A 21,252-nucleotide genomic window follows, 5' to 3' on the forward strand; every position below is an offset into this window, starting at 1 on the left:
AGGTTTGAATAATACTGTGAATTTTTTTAAATTATGATAATGCCCTATTAGTGTAAAAGCTGTTTGAAAACACTGACTGAAATGTCAGCCTGTTTTGATGGGATGGAGTTTTGGCCTTCCAAATAGCATGGACCATAACGTTGGATGCCAACCGTGGAAAAAAACCCACCTAAGAAGAAAGGCATCGATTTTGTCCAATGAGGAAGAGGATGGTAGCCGCAGAGAAATACTTGGGTTTGCAAGGTTTTATTGCAGAACAGTTGCAGGGAGTGTTGATTGGTAGTGTTCTGTCCCCCCAGACCATAGTAGGATTAGATAGGATAAATAATGGAATACGGTGGTGTTTTTTATCTTTTTTTTAGGGCTAATAGTCGGCAGGATAATTTTTCCTTTGCCCCAATTGTATAATACTGTATCACAAATAACTTAATGTAGGTAGGCTGTGAATAGCCTCACACTCCAATACAGTAGGTGGCAGAAATCGGATGCGATCCGCCAAAACAATCCCAAATAAGAAGAAAAAGAAGAAGAATTAGGAAGTGGCACTTCCGCTCTACCATGCAAACACTGTTCTCACTTCCTTTTCAGTTTGAGGTGTCCTGTCGTGCTGTTCTGCTATGAGTGGGCTACAGCGATAATAAGTTAACCAAATTGCACAGAAATATTTAGGACATGCCGAACATCGTGCTTTTCAGCGGGAGCTCCCACCAAGACCTGTCACAAAAAGTGGCTGATCGCCTCGGACTGGAATTGGGGAAAGTGATAACGAAGAAATTCTCCAACCAAGAAACATGGTAGGTTTATTTTTTTTACGCATTTATCGTCTGCCTTTAGATAAGTGCATGAATAGCAAATTTATCAACTGCGTTAGCTGAGCTAGCCTAGCAAGCTATCTGGTGCTGGACGTTAACTTACAGCAGCCTGGGTCATGCATGCACATGTGCGCAGGAGTAGTAAGTTTGCCAGCTATGCTAACGGCACTAAATAACGTTACCTTGCTGCGGTTATTACATCAACACCTAAATTGGCTAGTTAGTTATGTAATCCCATGGTCACACGTGCTGGTGTTCATTGTTGAGTCGTAACTTTGCAAGATTCACCATGCTAGTTAGTTTGCGACAAGACTCACGTGACTTAATAACAGCCAACATAGTTCGGGTAAACAGAACCAACTACTGCAGCAACAGAGAACGAGGCCACGTTCAGTAGCCAAACGCCTTGAAACGTTGCAGATAAAGTGGAATGAAGAGAATGAAAAGAAGAGTGATAACTGCAGGTAGCCTAGTGGGTAAGAGGGTTGGGCCAGGAACCAAAAAAAACGCCGGTTTGAATCCCCGAACCGACTAGGTGAATAATCGGTCGATGTGCCCTAATTGTACCAGTAAGTCGCTCTGTATTAGATCCTCTGATCAAATAAGAATGTTTTTATTTATACATGTTTTTTTTTTAATCCAAGTTGTTCCTAGAATTATTTGCCCTGCTGCCACCCCAGGTTCCATCTCTGCCTAAATAATGTCATGCACTTAAACCAAATTGCACCTGTAAGTCGCTCTGTATAAGACCCTCTGCTAAAATGACTCAAATGTGAAATACATATACATACATAATTTTCCTTATCTGATTTGTTCCTATATTTTTTTTGCCATGCTGCCACCCCTGGTTCCATTTTAGCCTAAATGATGTCATGCACGTAATCTAGGTTCATTTCCAGCAAGTAAGCAAGCTGACCTAATTGTTCAGTAGAGATGGTAACTACATAAACCTGCACTGGTGCATGTAGACTTTACAATACTCGCAATATGATGCAATGGGTGTGAGCGTGTTCACTGCACTGCCCCATGAACCAAGGCGAACTCCGGTCTCCTATTGATTTTTAGCCTAGCTTCATTACTTGTCCCCTATGTGCAATAGTGGGTCTTTGTCAGCTATATTAATACAATGATCTGCTTTAGAATTTGTGGATACTTTTGGAGAAAGTTTGGCCTGATAGTGGGAGTGAGTACAAGGACACAGATAAATAAGATATTATTGTGGGATGTCCTCCTTGCAAGGATGAAAAGTGGGAGCAAGGACATAGTATTAAGTAGATCATTGCAGATGATAGTCTTATACTCAGCTGGCCCCTCCCTGGATTTTGTGTTAAACGCTCAACATCAAAGCTTTCTCTGCCGTTAACCTTGTTCTGAACACCTCCAAAACAAAGGTCATGAGACACGCCCCCCCTCAGAGAGAGACACACAGCTTAATGTGAGCTCTCACATCTTTCAACATGTTTTTTTTTTTACAAACGGATAGATTTGGAGTTAGATAAACTTGGATTTTTCGGCAGGTACATATGCAGGATGCTACTCTCCACAGCATGGCCTTTGCTCCAGATCAAAACTCCTAACCTACAACCTAATTTTGACCAAAATTAACCGGATAGATTACTGCTTCCAATGTTTTATTTTCCCAAGTTATATGGAGGGTGCTCTAGCAAACAAAGAGCAGAGGCCTGAGGACACAATCCAACGTGGAACTGAGCTGCCAGGCTTGAAAGGACAGACCAGATACAAATTCAATTAGCACTAAGGTGTGACGTAAAAGGGCTTTTGGCCCAACAAATGTCAGGAGTCTTTGAAGCGTCCTCTGAAGCCCCCTCCTGCTGTTCAGACCATTCACTGGCATTTTCTACAAGAAATCTGCCTCCAGAAATAAAAGCTTCTTCCAATGGGTGTGACACCTACTCCCATTACCTGCTGCACTGCTGCTTGGATTCCGCCTGGCGATCTGTTCACCGTCTGCCCTGGCCTGTCTCCCCCTGTCTGGTACAAGTACCTCCAGCACACACACATTGTTTGGGCGAGTGACTCTGAACTAGAGGTCGGCCGATTAATCGGAATGGCCGATTTAATTAGGGCCGATTTTTCAAGTTTTCATAACAATCGGTATTTTTGGACACCGATTAGCCAATTTTTTTAAATTATTATTATTTTTATACACCTTTTATTTAACTAGGCAAGTCAGTTAAGAACACATTCTTATTTTCAATGACGACCTAGGAACAGTGGGTTAACCTGTTATGACTAGGGGGCAGTATTTTCACGGCCGGATAAAAAACGTACCCGATTTTAAATCTGATTATTACTCCTGCCCAGAAACTAGAATATGCATATAATTATTGGCTTTGGATAGAAAATACCCTAAAGTTTCTAAAACTGTTTGAATGGTGTCTGTGAGTATAACAGAACTCATATGGCAGGCAAAAACCTGAGAAGATTCCATACAGGAAGTGACCTGTCTGACAAGTTCTTGTTCATCTTGGCTCTTTTTATTGAAGACTGAGGATCTTTGCTGTAACGTGACACTTCCTACGGCTCACATAGGCTCTCAGAACCCGGGAAAAAGCTGAATGATATCGAGGCAGCCTCTGGCTGAAACACATTATCGCCTTTGGTAAGTGGCCGATCAGAGGACAATGGGCTTAGGCGCGTGCACGAGTGGACCCCATGCTTTATTTTCGTCTTTTTACCTAAACGCAGATTCCCGGTCGGAATATTATTGCTTTTTTACGAGAAAAATTGCATAAAAATTGATTTTAAACAGCGGTTGACATGCTTCGAAGTATGGTAATGGAATATTTAGAATTTCTTTTGTCACGAAATGCGTTGTGCTCGTCACCCTTCTTTACCATTCGGATAGTGTCTTGAACGCACGAACAAAACGCCGCTATTTGGATATAACAATGGATTATTTGGGACCAAACCAACATTTGTTATTGAAGTAGAAGTCCTGGAAGTGCATTCTGACGAAGAACACCAAAGGTAATAACATTTTTCTTATAGTAAATCTGACTTTGGTGAGTGCTAAACTTGCTGAGTGTCTAAATAGCTAGCCCTGTGATGACTGGGCTATCTATTGAGAATATTGCAAAATGTGCTTTCACCGAAAAGCTATTTTAAAATCGGACATAGCGAGTGCATAGAGGAGTTCTGTATCTATAATTCTTAAAATAATTGTTATGCTTTTTGTGAACGTTTATCGTGAGTAATTTAGTAAATTCACCGGAAGTTTGCGGGGGGTATGCTAGTTCTGAACGTCACATGCTAATGTAAAAAGCTGTTTTTTGATATAAATATGAACTTGATTGAACAAAACATGCATGTATTGTATAACATAATGTCCTAGGGGTGTCATCTGATGAAGATCATCAAAGGTTAGTGCTGCATTTAGCTGTGGTTTGGATTTATGTGACATTATATGCTAGCTTGAAAAATGGGTGTCTGATTATTTCTGGCTGGGTACTCTGCTGACATAATCTAATGTTTTGCTTTCGTTGTAAAGCCTTTTCGAAATCGGACAGTGTGGTTAGATAAAGGAGAGTCTTGTCCTTAAAATGGTGTAAAATAGTCATATGTTTGAAAAATTGAAGTTTTTGTATTTTTGAGGAATTTGTAATTCGCGCCACGCCCATCATTGGCTATTGGAGCAGGTGTTCCGCTAGCGGAACGTCTAGATGTAAGAGGTTAAAATCAATACACAAGTATATATTTTTAAACCTGCATATTTAGTTAATATTGCCTGCTAACATGAATTTCTTATAACTAGGGAAATTGTCACTTCTCTTGCGTTCCGTGCAAGCAGTCAGGGTAAATGCAGCAGTTTGGGCCTCCTGGCTCATTGCGAACTGTGTGAAGTCCATTTATTCCTAACAAAGGGCTTAATTAATTATGACATAACATTGAATGTTGTACAATGTAACAGCAATATTTAGAGTTAGGGTTGCCATCCGTTTAGATAAAATACGGAACGGTTCCGTGTTTCACAGAAAAAATAAATGTTTTTGTTTTCGAAATGATAATTTCCGGATTTGATCATATTGATGACCAAATGCTCGTATTTCTGTGTTATTATGTTATAATTAAGTCTATGATTTGATAGAGCAGTCTGACTGAGCGATGGTAGGCACCCGCAGGCTCGTAAGCATTCATTCAAACAGCACTTTAGTGCGTTTGCCAGCAGCTCTTCGCAATGCTTCAAGCATTGTGCTGTTTATGACTTCTAGCCTATCAACACCCGAGATTAGGCTGGTGTAACCGATGTGAAATGGCTAGCTAGTTAGCGGGGTGTGCGCTAATAGCGTTTCAAACGTCACTCGCTCTGAGACTTGGAGTAGTTGTTCCCCTTGCTCTGCATGGGTAACGCTGCTTCGAGGGTGGCTGTTGTCGATGTGTTCCTGGTTCGAGCCCAGGTAGGCGCGAGGAGAGGGACCGAAGCTATACTGTTACACTGGCAATACTAAAGTGCGTATAAGAACATCCAATAGTCAAAGGTATATGAAATACAAATCGTATAGAGAGAAATAGTCCTATAATAACTACAACCTAAAACTTCTTATCTGGGAATATTGAAGACTCATGTTAAAAGGAACCACCAGCTTTCATATGTTCTGCGCAAGGAACTTAAACGTTAGCTTTCTTACATGGCACATATTGCACTTTTACTTTCTTCTCCAACACTTTGTTTTTGCATTATTTAAACCAAATTGAACATGTTTCATTGTTTATTTGAGGCTAAATTGATTTTATTGATGTATTATGTTAAGTTAAAATAAGTGTTCATTCAGTATTGTTGTAATTGTCATTATTACAAATAAATAAATAAAATATCGTCCGATTAATCGGTATCGGCTTTTTTTGGTCCTCCAGTAACTGGTATCGGCGTCGAAAAATCATAATCGGTCAACCTCTACTCTGAACTTACAATGGCTACCCCCTCGTTATATAAAAAAATAAACATCTTGTGCGTTTTGCTATTTCACTCATGCGTACTTTGACTAGAAACTTTCTTTACCCAACCGTTGGACAGACTGTTTGTTCCCACACTCTGGACTCTGACTCTCTATTTGTGACACTGACTTTTGGCCTCCCATCCTATTCTAACCACCTCTCGCAGGATTTGTATTCATGTTACCTGATAGAATTGCTGTACAATATGATCTTGTTGCCATCTGATGTGCATTCAGATGTCATAAATCAGCACTGCAGAGCTCTCCCTGTACTATGCCCTGATTGTATTACTGTTGATGATATCTGGAAATGTGCGTGTACACCCTAGCCCACCTACTTTTGCTAGCCCCAATTCTGACTTATGCTCTGATATTTGCTTTACTGATTTCTGCTCTCGTTAAAGCCTGGGTTTTCTGCACGTTAACGCTAGAAGCTCATTACCTAAAATGGATCAATTGAAAGTGTGGGTTCACAGATCCAATCCAGATGTGTTGGTCATTACTGAGACGTGGTTAAGGAAGTGTTTAGAATACTGATGTTCACCTTTCTGGTTCTAACCTTTTTTGGCAAGACAGATCTTCCAAAGGTGGGGGAGTGGCAATCTTTACGAAGGATCACTTTCAGTGCTCGGTTGTCTCCACAAAGTCTGTCCCTAAACAACTTGCTTTTCTGGTTTTAAGCATTACACGTTCAAATTGCTCTTTGTTGACTGTACCCTACCTGCCCTAAGCTCTCTCCTGGCCTGAATTTGTCCTGGCCTGAATTTGTCCCGCAAGGTGACCTAAACTGGTACATGCTTAAACCACCTGACCAAGTCCTAAAGCAATGGGACTCCCTAAATCTTTCTCAGATTATTACCAATCCCACAAGGTATGACTCCAAACAACCAGAAAAGGCTACTCTCCTCGATGTTATCCTCACAAATAATCCTGATAGGTATCAGTCTGGCGTTTTCTGTAATGACCTTAGTGATCACTGTTTTACAGCCTGTGTTCGTAATGGTTGCTCAGTGAAACGACCTGTCCTGATTTGTCAGACGCTTGCTAAAACACTTTAACCTCTATGGGCTAGGTGGGACGCTAGCGTCCCCCCCGTGGTGCACTCCATCAACAGCAGGTGCATTTCAAGAGCGGCAAATTTGAAACCAAATAAATGTCAAAATTCTAATTTTTCAAACATACAACTATTTTACACCCTTTGAAAGATAAACATCTCCTTAATCTAACCACGTTGTCCGATTTCAAAAAGGTTTTACGGCGAAAGCATAAAGTTAGATTATGTTAGGAGAGTACATTGACAATAGCTGTGTGTAATGTTTTGTCAATTCAAAGACAGGGTCACCAAAACCATAAAACCAGCTAAAATGATGCACTAACCTTTTACAATCTCCATCAGATGACACTCCTAGGACATTATGTTAGACAATGCATGCATTTTTAGTTCTATCAAGTTCATATTTATATCCAAAAACAGCGTTTTACTATGGCATTGATGTTGAGGTAATCGTTTCCCTCCAATAACCGGCAGTCAAATCAGCACCACAAATTAAATAATTAAAATTAGAAAACATTGGTAAAATATTATATTGTCATTTAAAGAATTATAGATTTACATCTCTTGAACGCAATCAACTTGCCAGATTTAAAAATAACCTTACTGGGAAATCACACTTTGCAATAATCTGAGCACTGCGCCCAGAAAAATACGCGTTGCGATACAGACTAGCCGCCATGTTGGGGAGATCTAAAATCGAAAATACTATGTAAATAATCCATTACCTTTGATTCTCTTCATCAGATGTCACTTCCAGGTATCACAGGTCCATAACGAATGTAGTTTTGTTCAAAAAAGCTCATCATTTATGTCCAAAAATCTCCGTCTTGTTAGCACATGATCTAAGCCCGCCGGACTTAACTTCATGAACGAGGGGAAAAAATATATTTACGTTCGTTCAAACATGTCAAACGTTGTATAGCATAAATCATTAGGGCCTTTTTTAACCAGAACATGAATAATATTCAAGGTGGACGAATGCATTCTCTTTTATAACGTATTGGAACGAGGGTACCCAACATGAACTCGCGCGCCAGAGTCTAATCGGCCATCACCGTTCCATGGCTCTTGTTCGGTCAGATCTCACAGTAAAAGACTCAAAACACTTTGTAAAGGCTGGTGACATCTAGTGGAAGCAATAGGAAGTGCCAAAATATTCCTCAGCCCCTGTGTTTTTCAATGGCATAGGTTTAAAGGTAATACAACACATCAGATATCCACTTCCTGTCAGAATCTGTCTCAGGGTTTTGCCTGCTAAATGAGTTCTGTTATACTCACAGACACCATTCAAACAGTTTTAGAAACTTTAGGGTGTTTTCTATCCATATATAATAAGTATATGCATATTCTAGTTACTGGGTAGGATTAGTAACCAGATTAAATCGGGTACCTTTTTTATCCAGCCGTGAAAATACTGCCCCCTAGCCCCAACAGGTTAATGAGCTAGCCTTCCTTCCTGATCTGTCCTCTGTAAAATGGCATAGAAATCAGCTTGATCCCCATTCGAAAGAGGCTTTAACCTTTTTTGATATTTTCAGTGGTATTGTTAACAAGAAGAAAATGAGAATTAAAAACGGGTTCAGCCCCTGGTTCGACCTTGATCTTGCAGAGTTACTCCACCTCAAGAATTGCATTTGGCGAAAGGCTCGGCACACGCATACTCAGGCTGACTGGCTATCTTTCAGGCAAATGAAAAAGAAGTGTACTCGGGCTATCCGGAAGGCCAAAGTTAGTTACTTTAAGGAGCAGTTCTCTCTCTGTGGGTCTAACCCCAAGAAGTTCTGTGAAACGGTTAAAGACCTGGAGAACAAAACCTCCTCACAGCTGCCCATGTCCCTTAATGTTGATTATGCGGTTGTTACTGACAAGAAGCACAGTATTCTTTCGGGTATGCAATCTGGTTTCCGCTCAGGTTATGGATGTGTCACTGCAACCTTAAAGGTCCTCAATGATGTCACCATTGCCCTTGATTCTAAGCAATATTGTGCTGCTATTTTTATTGATTTGTTCAAAGCTTTTGATACGGTAGAACATTACATTCTCATGGGCCGGCTAAGCAGTATTGGTGTCTGAGGGGGTCTTTGGCCTGGTTTGCTAACTACCTCTCTGAGTGCAGTGTATAAAGTCAGAAAATCTGCTGTTTCAGGTTGATGCTTATATATAACACCCTCTTAGGCCTCACTCCGCCTTCACTCCTCCCTATCTGAGATATCTACTGCAGCCCTCATCCTCCACATACAACACCCGTTCTGCCAGTCACATTCTGTTAAAGGTCCCCAAAGCGCACACGTCGCTCATCTTCTCAGTCCGCTGCAGCTAGCTACTGGAACGAGCTGCAAAAAACAGTCAAACTGGACAGTTTTATCTCAATCTCTTCATTCAAAGACTCAATCATGGACACTCTTACTGACAGTTGTGGCTGCTTTTTGTGATGTATTGTCTCTACCTTCTTGCCCTCTGTGCTGTTGTCTGTGCCCAATGTTTGTACTGTTTTGCGTTGCAACCATGCTGTTGTTATCATGTGTTGCTGCCATGCTATGTTGTCTTAGGTCTCTTTATTTAGAGTTGTGGTGTTTCTCTTGTCGGGATGGGTTGTCCTATTTTTAATCCCAGCCCCTGTCCCCGCAGGAGGCCGTCATTGTAAATAAGAATTTGTTCTTAACCTCTATGGGCTAGGTGGGACGCTAGCGTGCCACCCGTGGTGCACTCCATCAACAGCAGGTGCATTTCAAGAGCGGCAAATTTGAATCCAAATAAATGTCAAAATTCAAATTTTTCAAACATACATCTATTTTACACCCTTTGAAAGATAAACATCTCCTTAATCTAACCACGTTTTACGATTTCAAAAAGGTTTTACGGCGAAAGCATAAATTTAGAGTATGTTAGGACAGTACATTTACAAGAGTTGTGTGTAATGTTTTGTCAATTCAAAGACAGGGTCACCAAAACCATAAAACCAGCTAAAATGATGCACTAACCTTTTACAATCTCCATCAGATGACACTCCTAGGACATTGTTAGACAATGCATGCATTTTTAGTTCTATCAAGTTCATATTTATATCCAAAAACAGCGTTTTACTATGGCATTGATGTTGAGGAAATCGTTTCCCTCCAATAACCGGCAGTCAAGTCAGCGTCACAAATTAAATAATTAAAATTAGAAAACATTGGTAAAATATTATATTGTCATTTAAAGAATTATAGATTTACATCTCTTGAACGCAATCAACTTGCCAGATTTAAAAATAACCTTACTGGGAAATCACACTTTGCGATAATCTGAGCACTGCGCCCAGAAAAATACGCGTTGCGATACAGACTAGACGTCATGTTGGGGAGATCTAAAATCGAAAATACTATGTAAATAATCCATTACCTTTGATTCTCTTCATCAGATGTCACTTCCAGGTATCACAGGTCCATAACGAATGTAGTTTTGTTCAAAAAAGCTCATCATTTATGTCCAAAAATCTCCGTCTTGTTAGCACATGATCTAAGCCAGCCGGACTTCTCGTCATGAACGAGGGGGAAAAATATATTTCCGTTCGTTCAAACATGTCAAACGTTGTATAGCATAAATCATTAGGGCCTTTTTTAACCAGAACATGAATAATATTCAAGGTGGACGAATGCATACTCTTTTATAACGTATTGGAACGAGGGTACCCAACATGAACTCGCGCGCCAGGTGTCTAATGGGCCATCATCGTTCCATGGCTCTTGTTCGGTCAGATCTCACAGTAAAAGACTCAAAACACTTTGTAAAGGCTGGTGACATCTAGTGGAAGCAATAGGAAGTGCCAAAATATTCCTCAGCCCCTGTGTTTTTCAATGGGATAGGTTTAAAGGTAATACAACACATCAGGTATCCACTTCCTGTCAGAAAATGTCTCAGGGTTTTGCCTGCCAAATGAGTTCTGTTATACTCAGACACCATTCAAACAGTTTTAGAAAATTTAGGGTGTTTTCTATCCATATGTAATAAGTATATGCATATTCTAGTTACTGGGTAGGAGTGGTAACCAGATTAAATCGGGTATGTTTTTTTATCCAGCCGTGTCAATACTGCCCCCTAGCCCTAACAGGTTAACTGAGTTGCCTAGTTAAATAAATAAAAAGTATGAAACAGACCTAGAAATCTCACTGCCGATAGGTACTTATCACAGTGGGAGGCCGTTCCTTCTCTTGCAAGAACAAAAGCGGAACCTGTAGTGACGAACCTACTGATTCTACTTGTAGAATCGCAATGCTCGTCGGTGGCCCTCAATTTGACTTTGAGCCAATCAGAGAGCACAAACCCCAGCGTGGGGGAGCTAACAAAAAGAAAAATAACGGGGGTATTTTCTCCGTACATCCATGGATGAGCCAGTCACACTTCATATCCAATGTAGGCTATGGGATGGTAGCTTGCTAATTGCACAGACAGAATGCTCACAACAGTAAATACTTTTCAAAGCTGGCTAACCACTGTAGCTAATAACATTATAGACAATAGATTAGCTAGTTTCCATGAAACAGCTGCTTGTTCGCTGCCGAGTTAGTGCAGTGTCCCACAGCTAGATATCTACGTAGCAAGATGACGAAAAAACAATTGAATGCACTCTCCATAATCCCATACTGCCAGTGCCAGCCTATAGCCAAATGTTTTGCTAGCTCGCTAACGTTAGCATATTGTGCTAGCTAGCCACTAGGCTGCGGGGATGGCACATTCAGACTGCACAAGCAAAGGAGCCTAATTGTAGCTTAGGACTTATCTACCGGTACACACACAGTAAATACTTGATACTTTTCTTAGGCATACTTAAGACAAAATGTTGAAAAAGTTTGCAGTATGGCAGGATTTTGTTGTAGTAAGGGATTGATGCCAAAAAATAAAGTGGAATATTAACTCTGTAAACAGCGGTTTTATTTTTAAACTTTATTTAACTAGGAAAGTCAGTTAAGAACAAATTCTTATTTACAATGACAACCCACTGTCCCTAGGCTAACTGCCTTGTTCAGGGGCAGAACAACAGATTTTTACCTTGTCAGCTCGGGGGTTCGATCTAGCAACCTTCCGCCCCTTACAATACCTGATTACCATAGTTCGACAACCAATATGACATACCATTCGAAAGTAGTCTACTTTGTTTTTCTAGTTGTATGCTAAAACATTGACAGGTTTTATATGCTTGACAGTGGCTGCTGCAGTGGCACTCTCCAAGGTTCTGAACTGAATCGTCAGTGAGCGCTTTCTCCCGCGTTGGATTGCGGTTGCTGTCCGTTCTGAAACAATCTTCAATGCACCGTTGAATTAGTTTGCAGGTTAAACAACGTACTTCTTCATTTTTACTTAGCCTTTTCACATATAGTTACAACCAGGCCTGTTACTGGCAACTTCAGGAGCGTTGCGGCAGAATCTGCGATGGCCAGCAGCGGGAGGAGGGTCAGGAACAGGTCTCTCATAATTATTTCATCAAACAATGTGCTTAAAGCATCAGACAAGCTCAGTGCATATTGTTGATTTTATTTATTTTATATATGGGAAAAATACAGGTTTTAAAATTTTCGCCCGATCGATTGGTTGAAAGAACACTGTCGACCACATTTTTTTTAATATACTCTGCGACAGTCCTAGTCTGTACAGTAGCGGTGGGTCTCGTGCCTCTTCACGTCTGTCTTACGCTCTCCCCTTAGAACACAGATTCCCTCGTGCCTCCTCTTCTGGGTGGTTCAGATAGGTAGACCGGCTGTTGCCTCTATTGATCAGATGTGAGCACATGACTCCAGCGGAGGCAGGGAACGGGGGTTGTCCTGTCTGGAATGTTTCAGTTGTTTACTTGTTTTGATGCCTGCAACTTGTGGAGAGATGGTGTGTGTGCACTGATTCCCAGAAGTCTGCTTTTCCACACGCACTTTCAAATGAGTTCTCATGTGAGGCTAGTTTGTCAACGTTAAGCTCGTTGGTAGAGCATGGTGTTTGCTCAGTTGGTAGAGCATGGTGTTTGCAACGCCAGGGTTGTGGGTTCGATTCCCACGGGGGGCCAGTATGGAAAAAATGTATGAAATGTATGCATTCACTACTGTAAGTCGCTCTGGATAAGAGCGTCTGCTAAATGACTAAAATGTAAATGTAAAAATGTTCTGGTCACTCCAATTTACTGCACCAGACCTCCATCAGTCCTCTGCTTTTGGCGTGCAGTTATGATACTGTGTTGTTGGAAAGTGTTTTGTGGTGCTGTATCGTTCATGAGTGAGTAGAAGTTGCCCTTTTTTCTAAGCATACCTTGTAGGGAGGGAGATGCCCTAGTTGATAAATGTCCATGGCGAGAAGATTATGATCAGCCTTCTCCGTCAGGGTATACGAGCTATAGGCCTAGTGTGGAGTGATGAGAGCGATCTTCTCTACCTCAGTGTGGAGATGAGTGAGAGGTTGCGTGGTGGTAAGAGTTATCCTCATCCTTTTCCTTAAGATGACACTAAATAATGCTGCTGCTTCTCTTTGTCAGCGTGGAGATCGGGGAGAGCGTGCGCGGCGAGGACGTCTACATTGTGCAGAGCGGCTGCGGCGAGATCAACGACAACCTGATGGAGCTGCTGATCATGATCAACGCGTGCAAGATCGCCTCGTCGTCCCGCGTCACCGCTGTCATCCCCTGCTTCCCCTACGCCCGGCAGGACAAAAAAGACAAGGTAAGCCTGCCTGCCGGGCTGCTCGCAGGCCCAAAGAAGTCTACTACAATGATTCAACATGTGTGGTGTCCAGTATGTAGTGCAAAACGTAGCATATATACAGTACCAGTCAAAAGTTTTAGAACACCTACTCATGCAAGGATTTTTCTACATATTTTACTATGTTCTACATTGTAGAATAATAGTGAAGACATCAAAACTATGAAATAACCAAAAAAGTGTTTGAGGTTCTTCAAAGTAGCCACCCTTTGCCTTGATGACAGGTTTGCACACTCTTGGCCTTCTCTCAACCTGCTTTATGATGTGGTCACCTGGAATGCATTTCAATTAACAGGTGTGCCTTGATAAAAGTAAATTGGTGGAATTTCTTCTTCATGCGTTGTTGTGACACGGTAGGGGTGGTATACAGGCGATAACCCTATTTGGTAAAAGACCAAGTCCATATTATGGCAATAACATCTCAAATAAACAAAGAGAAACGACAGTCCATCATTATTTTAAGACATGAAGGTCAGTCAATCCGGAAAATGTCAAGAACCTTAAGTTTCTTCAATTGCAGTCGCAAAAACCATCAAGCGCTATAATGAAACTGGCTTTCATGAGGACTGCCACAGAAAAAGAAGACCTGAAGTTATCTCTGCTGCAGAAGAGAAGTTAATTTGAGTTACCAGCCTTAGGAATTGCAGCCCAAATAAAAGCTTCAGAGTTCAAGTAACACAGATCTCAACATCAATTGTTCAGAGGAGACAGTGTGAATCAGGCCTTCATGGTTGAATTGCTGTAAAGAAATCGCTACTAAAGGACACCAATAAGAAGAGACTTGCTTGGGCCAAGAAACACAAGCAATGGACATTAGACCGGTGGAAATCTATCCTTTGGTCTGATGAGTCTGAATTTTTGGTTCCTACCAATGTCTTTGAGACAGAGTAGGTGAACGGATGTGTTGTTCCCACCATGATGGTGTGTGGAGGCTTTGCTGGTGACACTTGATTTATTTAGAATTCAAGGCACACTTAACCAGCATGGCTACCACAGCATTCGGCAGTGATACGCCATCCCATCTGGTTTGCGCTTAGTGGGGCTATCATTTGTTTTTCAATAGGACAATGACCCAACACACCTCCAGGCTGTGTAAGGGCTATTTGACCAAGAAGGAGAGTAATGGAGTGCTGCATCAGATGACCTGGCCTCCACAATCACCTGACCTCAACCAAATTGAGATGGTTTAGGATGAGTTGGACCGCAGAGTGAAGGAAAAGCAGCCAACAAGTGCTCAGCGTATGTGGCAACTCCTTCAAGACTGTTGGAAAAGCATTCCAGGTCAAGCTGGTTGAGAGAATGCCTAGTGTGCAAAGCTGTCAAGGCAAGAGTGGTTACTTTGAAGTATCTCTGAATTAGTTTTACACTTTATTGATTACTATATGATTCCATGTGTTATTTCGTAGTTTTAATGTCTTCACTATTATTCTGCAATGTAGATTATTTATTTATTTTATTATTTTTTTAAGAACCTTTGCATGAGTAGTTGTGTCAACTTTAGAATAGCACTGTATATATAAACATACACACCTCCTCCTATTGAATGTTTTCCCCAGACAGAGTTGATTGGCATGTCATCCAATAACTTCTGTGTTATTACACAAAAAACATACGGAAAATACAGCCACAACCAAATATAGCTGTAGGTTTGAATTAAAGCATGGTTCATCACCTGACAACAATTAGGCCAAATTCTCGTCCAGTTCATGTAAATGTTACTTAACTGAAAGGTGACGTCAGGCTTTCCAAGAGGGGAGAAAAGGTTCAGAACACCGCTTATCTGGTGAATGATTCACACACTGTTCCAGTTAATAAAGTAACAAACAAGTTTCCTCATGTAGCAAGCCGCAGTTGTTCTCAGGCCTAACCTATATTCCACCTTTTCTCCCTCTTTCTTTATCAACCCAAAGACAGTGTATCAAGCACCAGTTACTATCATGAGACCCTAAGCACGAGATCTAATGTTTTGGAGCATATTTAACCTTTATTTAACTAGGCAAGTCCGTTGAGAACAAATTCTTATTTACAATGACCGCTTACTCCGGCCAAACCCCGGATGAAGCCGGGCCAATTGTGCGCCGCCCTATGGGACTCCCAATCACGGCAGGATATTATACAGCCTGGATTTGAACCAGATACTACAATGACGCCTATTGCACTGAGACGCAGTGCCGTAGACCTCTGCGTCACTCGGGAGCCCTGTTATGTTTTGGAACATGACGGTGTAACATGCCAGACCTCAAAGGCCCCTCTAACATAGTGGCACACTGTAGCCCGGTGTTTACCTACTCTAGTCCTCCAGTGTACCCCCAACAGCACACCATTTTGTTGTAGCCCTGGGCTGACTGACTTGATTTCAAGGTCGTGTCTAGCAGGAATCTTGCTAATGTCAAATTGACGTCATAACTTGCATATCCGAGGTCATGTTGGAGAATCTTTGCAATTTAGCAAACCCTAACTTCCTAACTTTAATTGAATGTTCCTAACCTGCTTTGAAAAGGTCACTTCTGACATTAGGGGCATCCCATCTAGTCAAAACCCTGATTCAACTCATTGATGATTAGTTGACAAGTTGCAGCAGGTGTGCTTGTCTGAGCCTACAACAAAAATGTCTGCTGTAGGGGTTACTGGAGGTCTGGAGTTGGGAAATACATCTGTATCTTATACAAACCCTCCAACTACAAGTTCTAGAACAGGACATTACAGATTTCAGACAGAGGGTCTACTTATGTTTGTAAATCTAAGTTTAATACAAGAAGGATTTGGACGGGGTATGTTTGCTTATACCAAATGGTGGCTGTTTAAGTCCACATGTTGGCCTATCACTGTTGTCTTTTCCCCGAGGCATGTTAAATCAATACATGGCACTGTGGAATGTGACCTAGCACAAAATAGATGGTGAAACAAGCGTCCTGCCAGAGTTGAACTTGTGTGTGTGTAAATAAAGTAACCTGTGGGTTGAAGTGAGTTGTCCCCTGAAACCAGAATCTCTACGGTCACCTTGTGCTGCTATTTTGCTACAGAGGGCTGTGTGCATTAACCACAGAAGACCGAGATGTCTGTGTTGAACACGCGACAGCCTGTAGCCAATCACCATCATCTGTTGTCCGTCGCCTGACCTGGATTGTGTTCCTTGTGGAGGAGCGGACGGTTTAGACTTCGCTAGTTATTTCAATCCAGGGCATTTTACTGTAGTACAACCATTGTTGTCACGCTGAATAATTGAATTGTGTGCTTCATTTGAAAGAGCCTGTAACTCCCTCTGTGTCCCAGAGTCGTGCTCCTATCTCAGCCAAGCTGGTGGCCAACATGCTGTCTGTAGCCGGCGCCGACCACATCATCACAATGGACCTCCACGCCTCGCAGATCCAGGTAGGCAGCATCCAACACATCACCGTCACAGCAAGGCAATTGCAGGGTGCTGTTTCCCCTGCCGATAAATGAAGTTATATTGAATTGAAACGACTAGTAGTTGCTACATTTGTTTCATTCCTAGTTAATGCAGTGAAGTCTAAAGTTGTCGCAATGTTTTTGCTCAATATTAAGCTAATCAAAGAGGCAGTATATTCACTTTTTCTGATCTCTCCGTAGGGATTCTTCGACATCGCCGTGGACAACCTGTATGCAGAGCCCGCGGTCCTCCAGTGGATCCGGGAGAACATTCCAGAGTGGAAGAACAGCTGCATTGTGTCCCCTGACGCTGGAGGAGCCAAACGGTAATAAACAATTCCATGTGGCAGGGTCACATGAACCAGATACGGCTGGTCCTGAGGTCTCCAACAATGTGGCAAAGCTATGGGGAAAGTCAGAAATGTTTGGACCCGTTCATCTCTCCCTTGCGTTTCACCCTTTTCATTGGGTGTTTCTTTGTACTTGTCCATCTTCGAGGTGACTTGTGCTCGACTTCTGGAGGTCATGCGAATGCGGTGCTATTTCAGCTGAGCGCTGACATGCATTTCTCATCTCTTTGTTTTAATTCCCTGTATCCAGAGTGACCTCCATCGCTGACCGTCTGAATGTGGAGTTTGCCCTCATCCACAAAGAGAGGAAGAAGGCCAACGAGGTGGACCGCATGGTCCTGGTCGGAGACGTGAAGGACCGCGTGGCCATCCTGGTCGACGACATGGCCGACACCTGCGGTACCATCTGCAAAGCTGCTGAGAAGTGAGTCACAGCAACCACACACACACACACTCACACTCACACTCACACACACACACTCACACAAACTCTAATATCGCCAAAATTATTCTGCCATGTCCTTGCTCTAGGTTATTTGTGTTTGGCTTGTGGTGTCAATACAAGTCAGTATTTATAGAAGGTTGCTATGTAGGCTCATCTGTTGATCTCAAATCACAGTATGGTTTATTGACCTGAACCGTTGTATCAAACCTAATGAGAGAGATTGTGTAGAGGGTGAGAAGTGATGTGGGGATTCAAAATCAACTCAGGGTTTTTGTTTCTGCATCAAAATGGGGGCTTGGCCATGGGTGTGGCCAATGGTACAGTCGCTGACCTAAACATGTAAGGCTCTCCTGTTTGCTGCAGTGACAAAATGTAGCTGTTTTAAAGCAAGCTATTTTTATTTTACTGTTTGGACATAGGTGGCCCGGGTGGGGGGGGGATCTAAAGGCCTGGAAGTCAGTATCGTTTGTTCCAGTCTCAACCATGGCTCCCGTTTCACTCTCTCTGAAAATCCTCAACCTTTCACTCTTCTATTTGATGTTTGATATTTCATTTTTCTACTTTGCTCATGCATTATTTCAAACACAGTTTCCATATTACTGTCACTTTTAAAACATATATTACACAACTCATATCTCTCTTTATAGATTGATTGATGCCGGTGCGATCAAGGTCTACGCTATCCTCACGCACGGCATATTTTCCGGTCCGGCCATCGCGCGCATCAACGACGCTCCCTTCGAGGCCGTGGTGGTCACCAACACCATCCCCCAGGAGGAGAAGATGAAGTCTTGCCCAAAGATACAGGTACCCACAGTCCAGATAGGCACTTTCTGTTTACTCACATGTCCTTCTACCTCTTAGCCGATGAGGAATCCATTTGTTGATACATACAGCATTTTGCCTCTCCCATGTCTTGAAGTATCTGTAGCTTGCTGCTGCTGTTAAAGCTAACCATTCCAACCAGGATTGATTGGCTGCCCTATAGGTTACCTGACCTGAGGCACTGGTTGATGGTGGTCTGCCATAGAGATGTATATGATGTTGTATTTCTGTGGTCTCCACCAGATCATAGATATAGCCATGATCCTGGCTGAGGCGATCAGGAGAACCCACAATGGCGAGTCGGTGTCCTACCTCTTCAGCCACGTGCCCTTATAAAGGATGGTCACAAGGAAGAGGTCACAACGGCCAATTTAGGCCGTTTCTCTCCTCATGGTCCAATCAGCTCGCACCTTCAGCGGCCACGCCCTCCCGGAAGTCCTTAAGCCCTGATGATTTGGGCCAATTACGCGTGACCGATTCCTAAAGGCCACGCCCACTTTCCCAGCTCCGTTGTTCCGTGTGGAGACCCAAGAAAGAGTATCACCTCTTTGAGACCAGCAAGTTTCTATTTATGCATATTACCATGTTAACATTTCCTTATTGTTTGTTTTCAATATCATGCTTTGCCAGCCAATGGATCTGGCTGTCATTTTAACCAAAGGTCCATTGCCTAACGATGTTCCTGTTTTGTTGTACCTCATTTTCTGTCCGTTTCACTATAAATGAAAGCATTCCATTGTGTGATGTCATTTCTTGAGTCATCTGACTGTTCTAACCAGCTCCGTGGGGAATCTGCAACGCTGCTGGTTTCAGAGGCACATTTGTTTCATCAATACACGCCGATTACGAAATACCAGGGTCCTATTCACTAGACTCAAAACGGTAGTCCCTCCCCGTTTGCTATCTACACGATGTTTTGCTACGGTGTGTGCTAATCAATGCCACCCAGGGTTGTTTAGTCATCAACAGCTGATTTTTAATTCCTTTAACCAGCAACATTTGGATAGTGTTGGAGTTTAGTTTTTTTCTCAGAAAGATCCAGAGTAGAGGCTGTATTTGTTCAACCTGCAGATACCTATGGAATGTCTATAAGCATCTAGAATTGTCTCCTTTTAAAGTCACAAAAATCGTATCATGGAATTCAACTTGCGATATGAGAGAATTGTCGTAAGCATTCTCTGACATTCTTGCTAAAACACCTTTCTTTAGTGCCACGTAACAAGGCCAAATCTGATTTGCCATTTTAGTTTCCTTCATTTAGTAGGCACCTGGTGGTGCGCTCCCTCTAGTGACGGACTGGTGTCATTGCAGGGCCTCATGCTCACCTTCGTATTTCTGATCACATTTGCTCCATTACAGTCTTGAAATTGCACATTGACTAAAACTCCACCACTTCTAAACTTTGAAAAACTGGGCAGCAAGAGATATCTGATCAGATTTTGGTGATGGGATTAAATTAATAGAAGGGGTATCCACATTCAAGTCAATGATGCAATCACTCTATATACGTTTGGTTCGATCCGATAACTTGGAGAAACTAGGGACAGTTTCTATATCAGGTTTATCCATCTTTTCAAAGGGTGAATGGTTGAGCAAGCCTCACCCAAAAGGTCATGAATTTCAAACTTCTACTTTCCTCATGTCTTAAGTGTTCTTTTTTTCACTCCAATTACTTGTAGATAAAGTTATAATGTAGAAGGGTAACTCCTCAGAGTTCATTTCCAGTTGAAAACTGCTGGCGGACCGGCGGCCACACTTTATTTTTTACACCACCAGGATTTTCATCGACAGACTTTGACAATGACATCTTCATACTGCTGAATGTCTTCCTTTCTTTGAGGATCCTCAGATGAATTGTTATAGATGGTACACTGTTATTTTCCCTACTGGGAGGACTTGTGTGATCCCATTGGAAGATGGGAGTAATTAGGTGTCCATATGAGGAACGTGTGTTGCTACTTACAGCACCAGTGCCTTGGGAAAATAAAGGACCTTGGTTGATTGTTTGTCAGTCACAAGTCTTAAAAGGGTGAGTTCATCAAACGAGCCATGCAACGCCACCGCCCAACCATCTAGGATCAGGGCCTCCTTGACTATGTAATCTTATTAATTGTGATCTAAAAGGCAATACTGGTCCTAGTACAGCACTCTGAGCCTGAGACGCTTTGCCCTGGACTCCTATCCAAGGGCTAACCAGGGCGAATATCCTTGTTTAGCTCAGGCTGAGACAGCTGACAACAAGGGGGATGCTGGATGGTGTGGCTGATGGCTACAGCCATATATAGTATATCATATATAGTATTTTTTTATATACACACACAGTGAGGAGAAAAATGTATTTGATCCCCTGCTGATTTTGTATGTTTGCCCACTGACAAAGAAATTATCAGTCTATAATTTTAATGGTAGGTTTATTTGAACAGTGAGAGACAGAATAACAAAAATTCCACAAAAACGCATGTCAAAAATGTTATAAATTGATTTTAATGAGGGAAATAAGTATTTGATGCCCTCTCAATCAGAAAGATTTCTGGCTCCCAGGTGTCTTTTATACAGGTAACGAGCTGAGATTAGGAGCACACTCTTAAAGGGAGTGCTCCTAATCTCAGTTTGTTACCTGTATAAAAGACACCGTCCACAGAAGCAATCAATCAATCAGATTCCAAACTCTCCACCATGGCCAAGACCAAAGAGCTCTTCAAGGA

At 42.1% G+C, this 21,252-nt stretch overlaps 1 protein-coding gene across 1 annotated transcript; it reads left to right on the plus strand.

Annotated features, from left to right (window-relative positions):
- The first annotated feature begins 629 nt into the window (after nt 1-629).
- On the plus strand, nt 630-19,282 carry prps2 (phosphoribosyl pyrophosphate synthetase 2). The gene is made up of 7 exons (NM_001141516.1): nt 630-794; nt 13,315-13,498; nt 16,811-16,909; nt 17,129-17,253; nt 17,528-17,701; nt 18,370-18,529; nt 18,791-19,282. Exons 1-7 carry the CDS (start codon nt 673-675, stop codon nt 18,881-18,883), a joined length of 957 nt encoding a protein of 318 aa, NP_001134988.1. The 5' UTR covers nt 630-672; the 3' UTR covers nt 18,884-19,282.
- Nucleotides 19,283-21,252: the final 1,970 nt, after the last annotated feature.

The sequence above is a fragment of the Salmo salar genome, chromosome 17 (assembly GCF_965601325.2).
Source record: "Salmo salar chromosome 17, fSalSal1, whole genome shotgun sequence".
NCBI classification, from domain to species: Eukaryota; Metazoa; Chordata; class Actinopteri; order Salmoniformes; family Salmonidae; genus Salmo; species Salmo salar.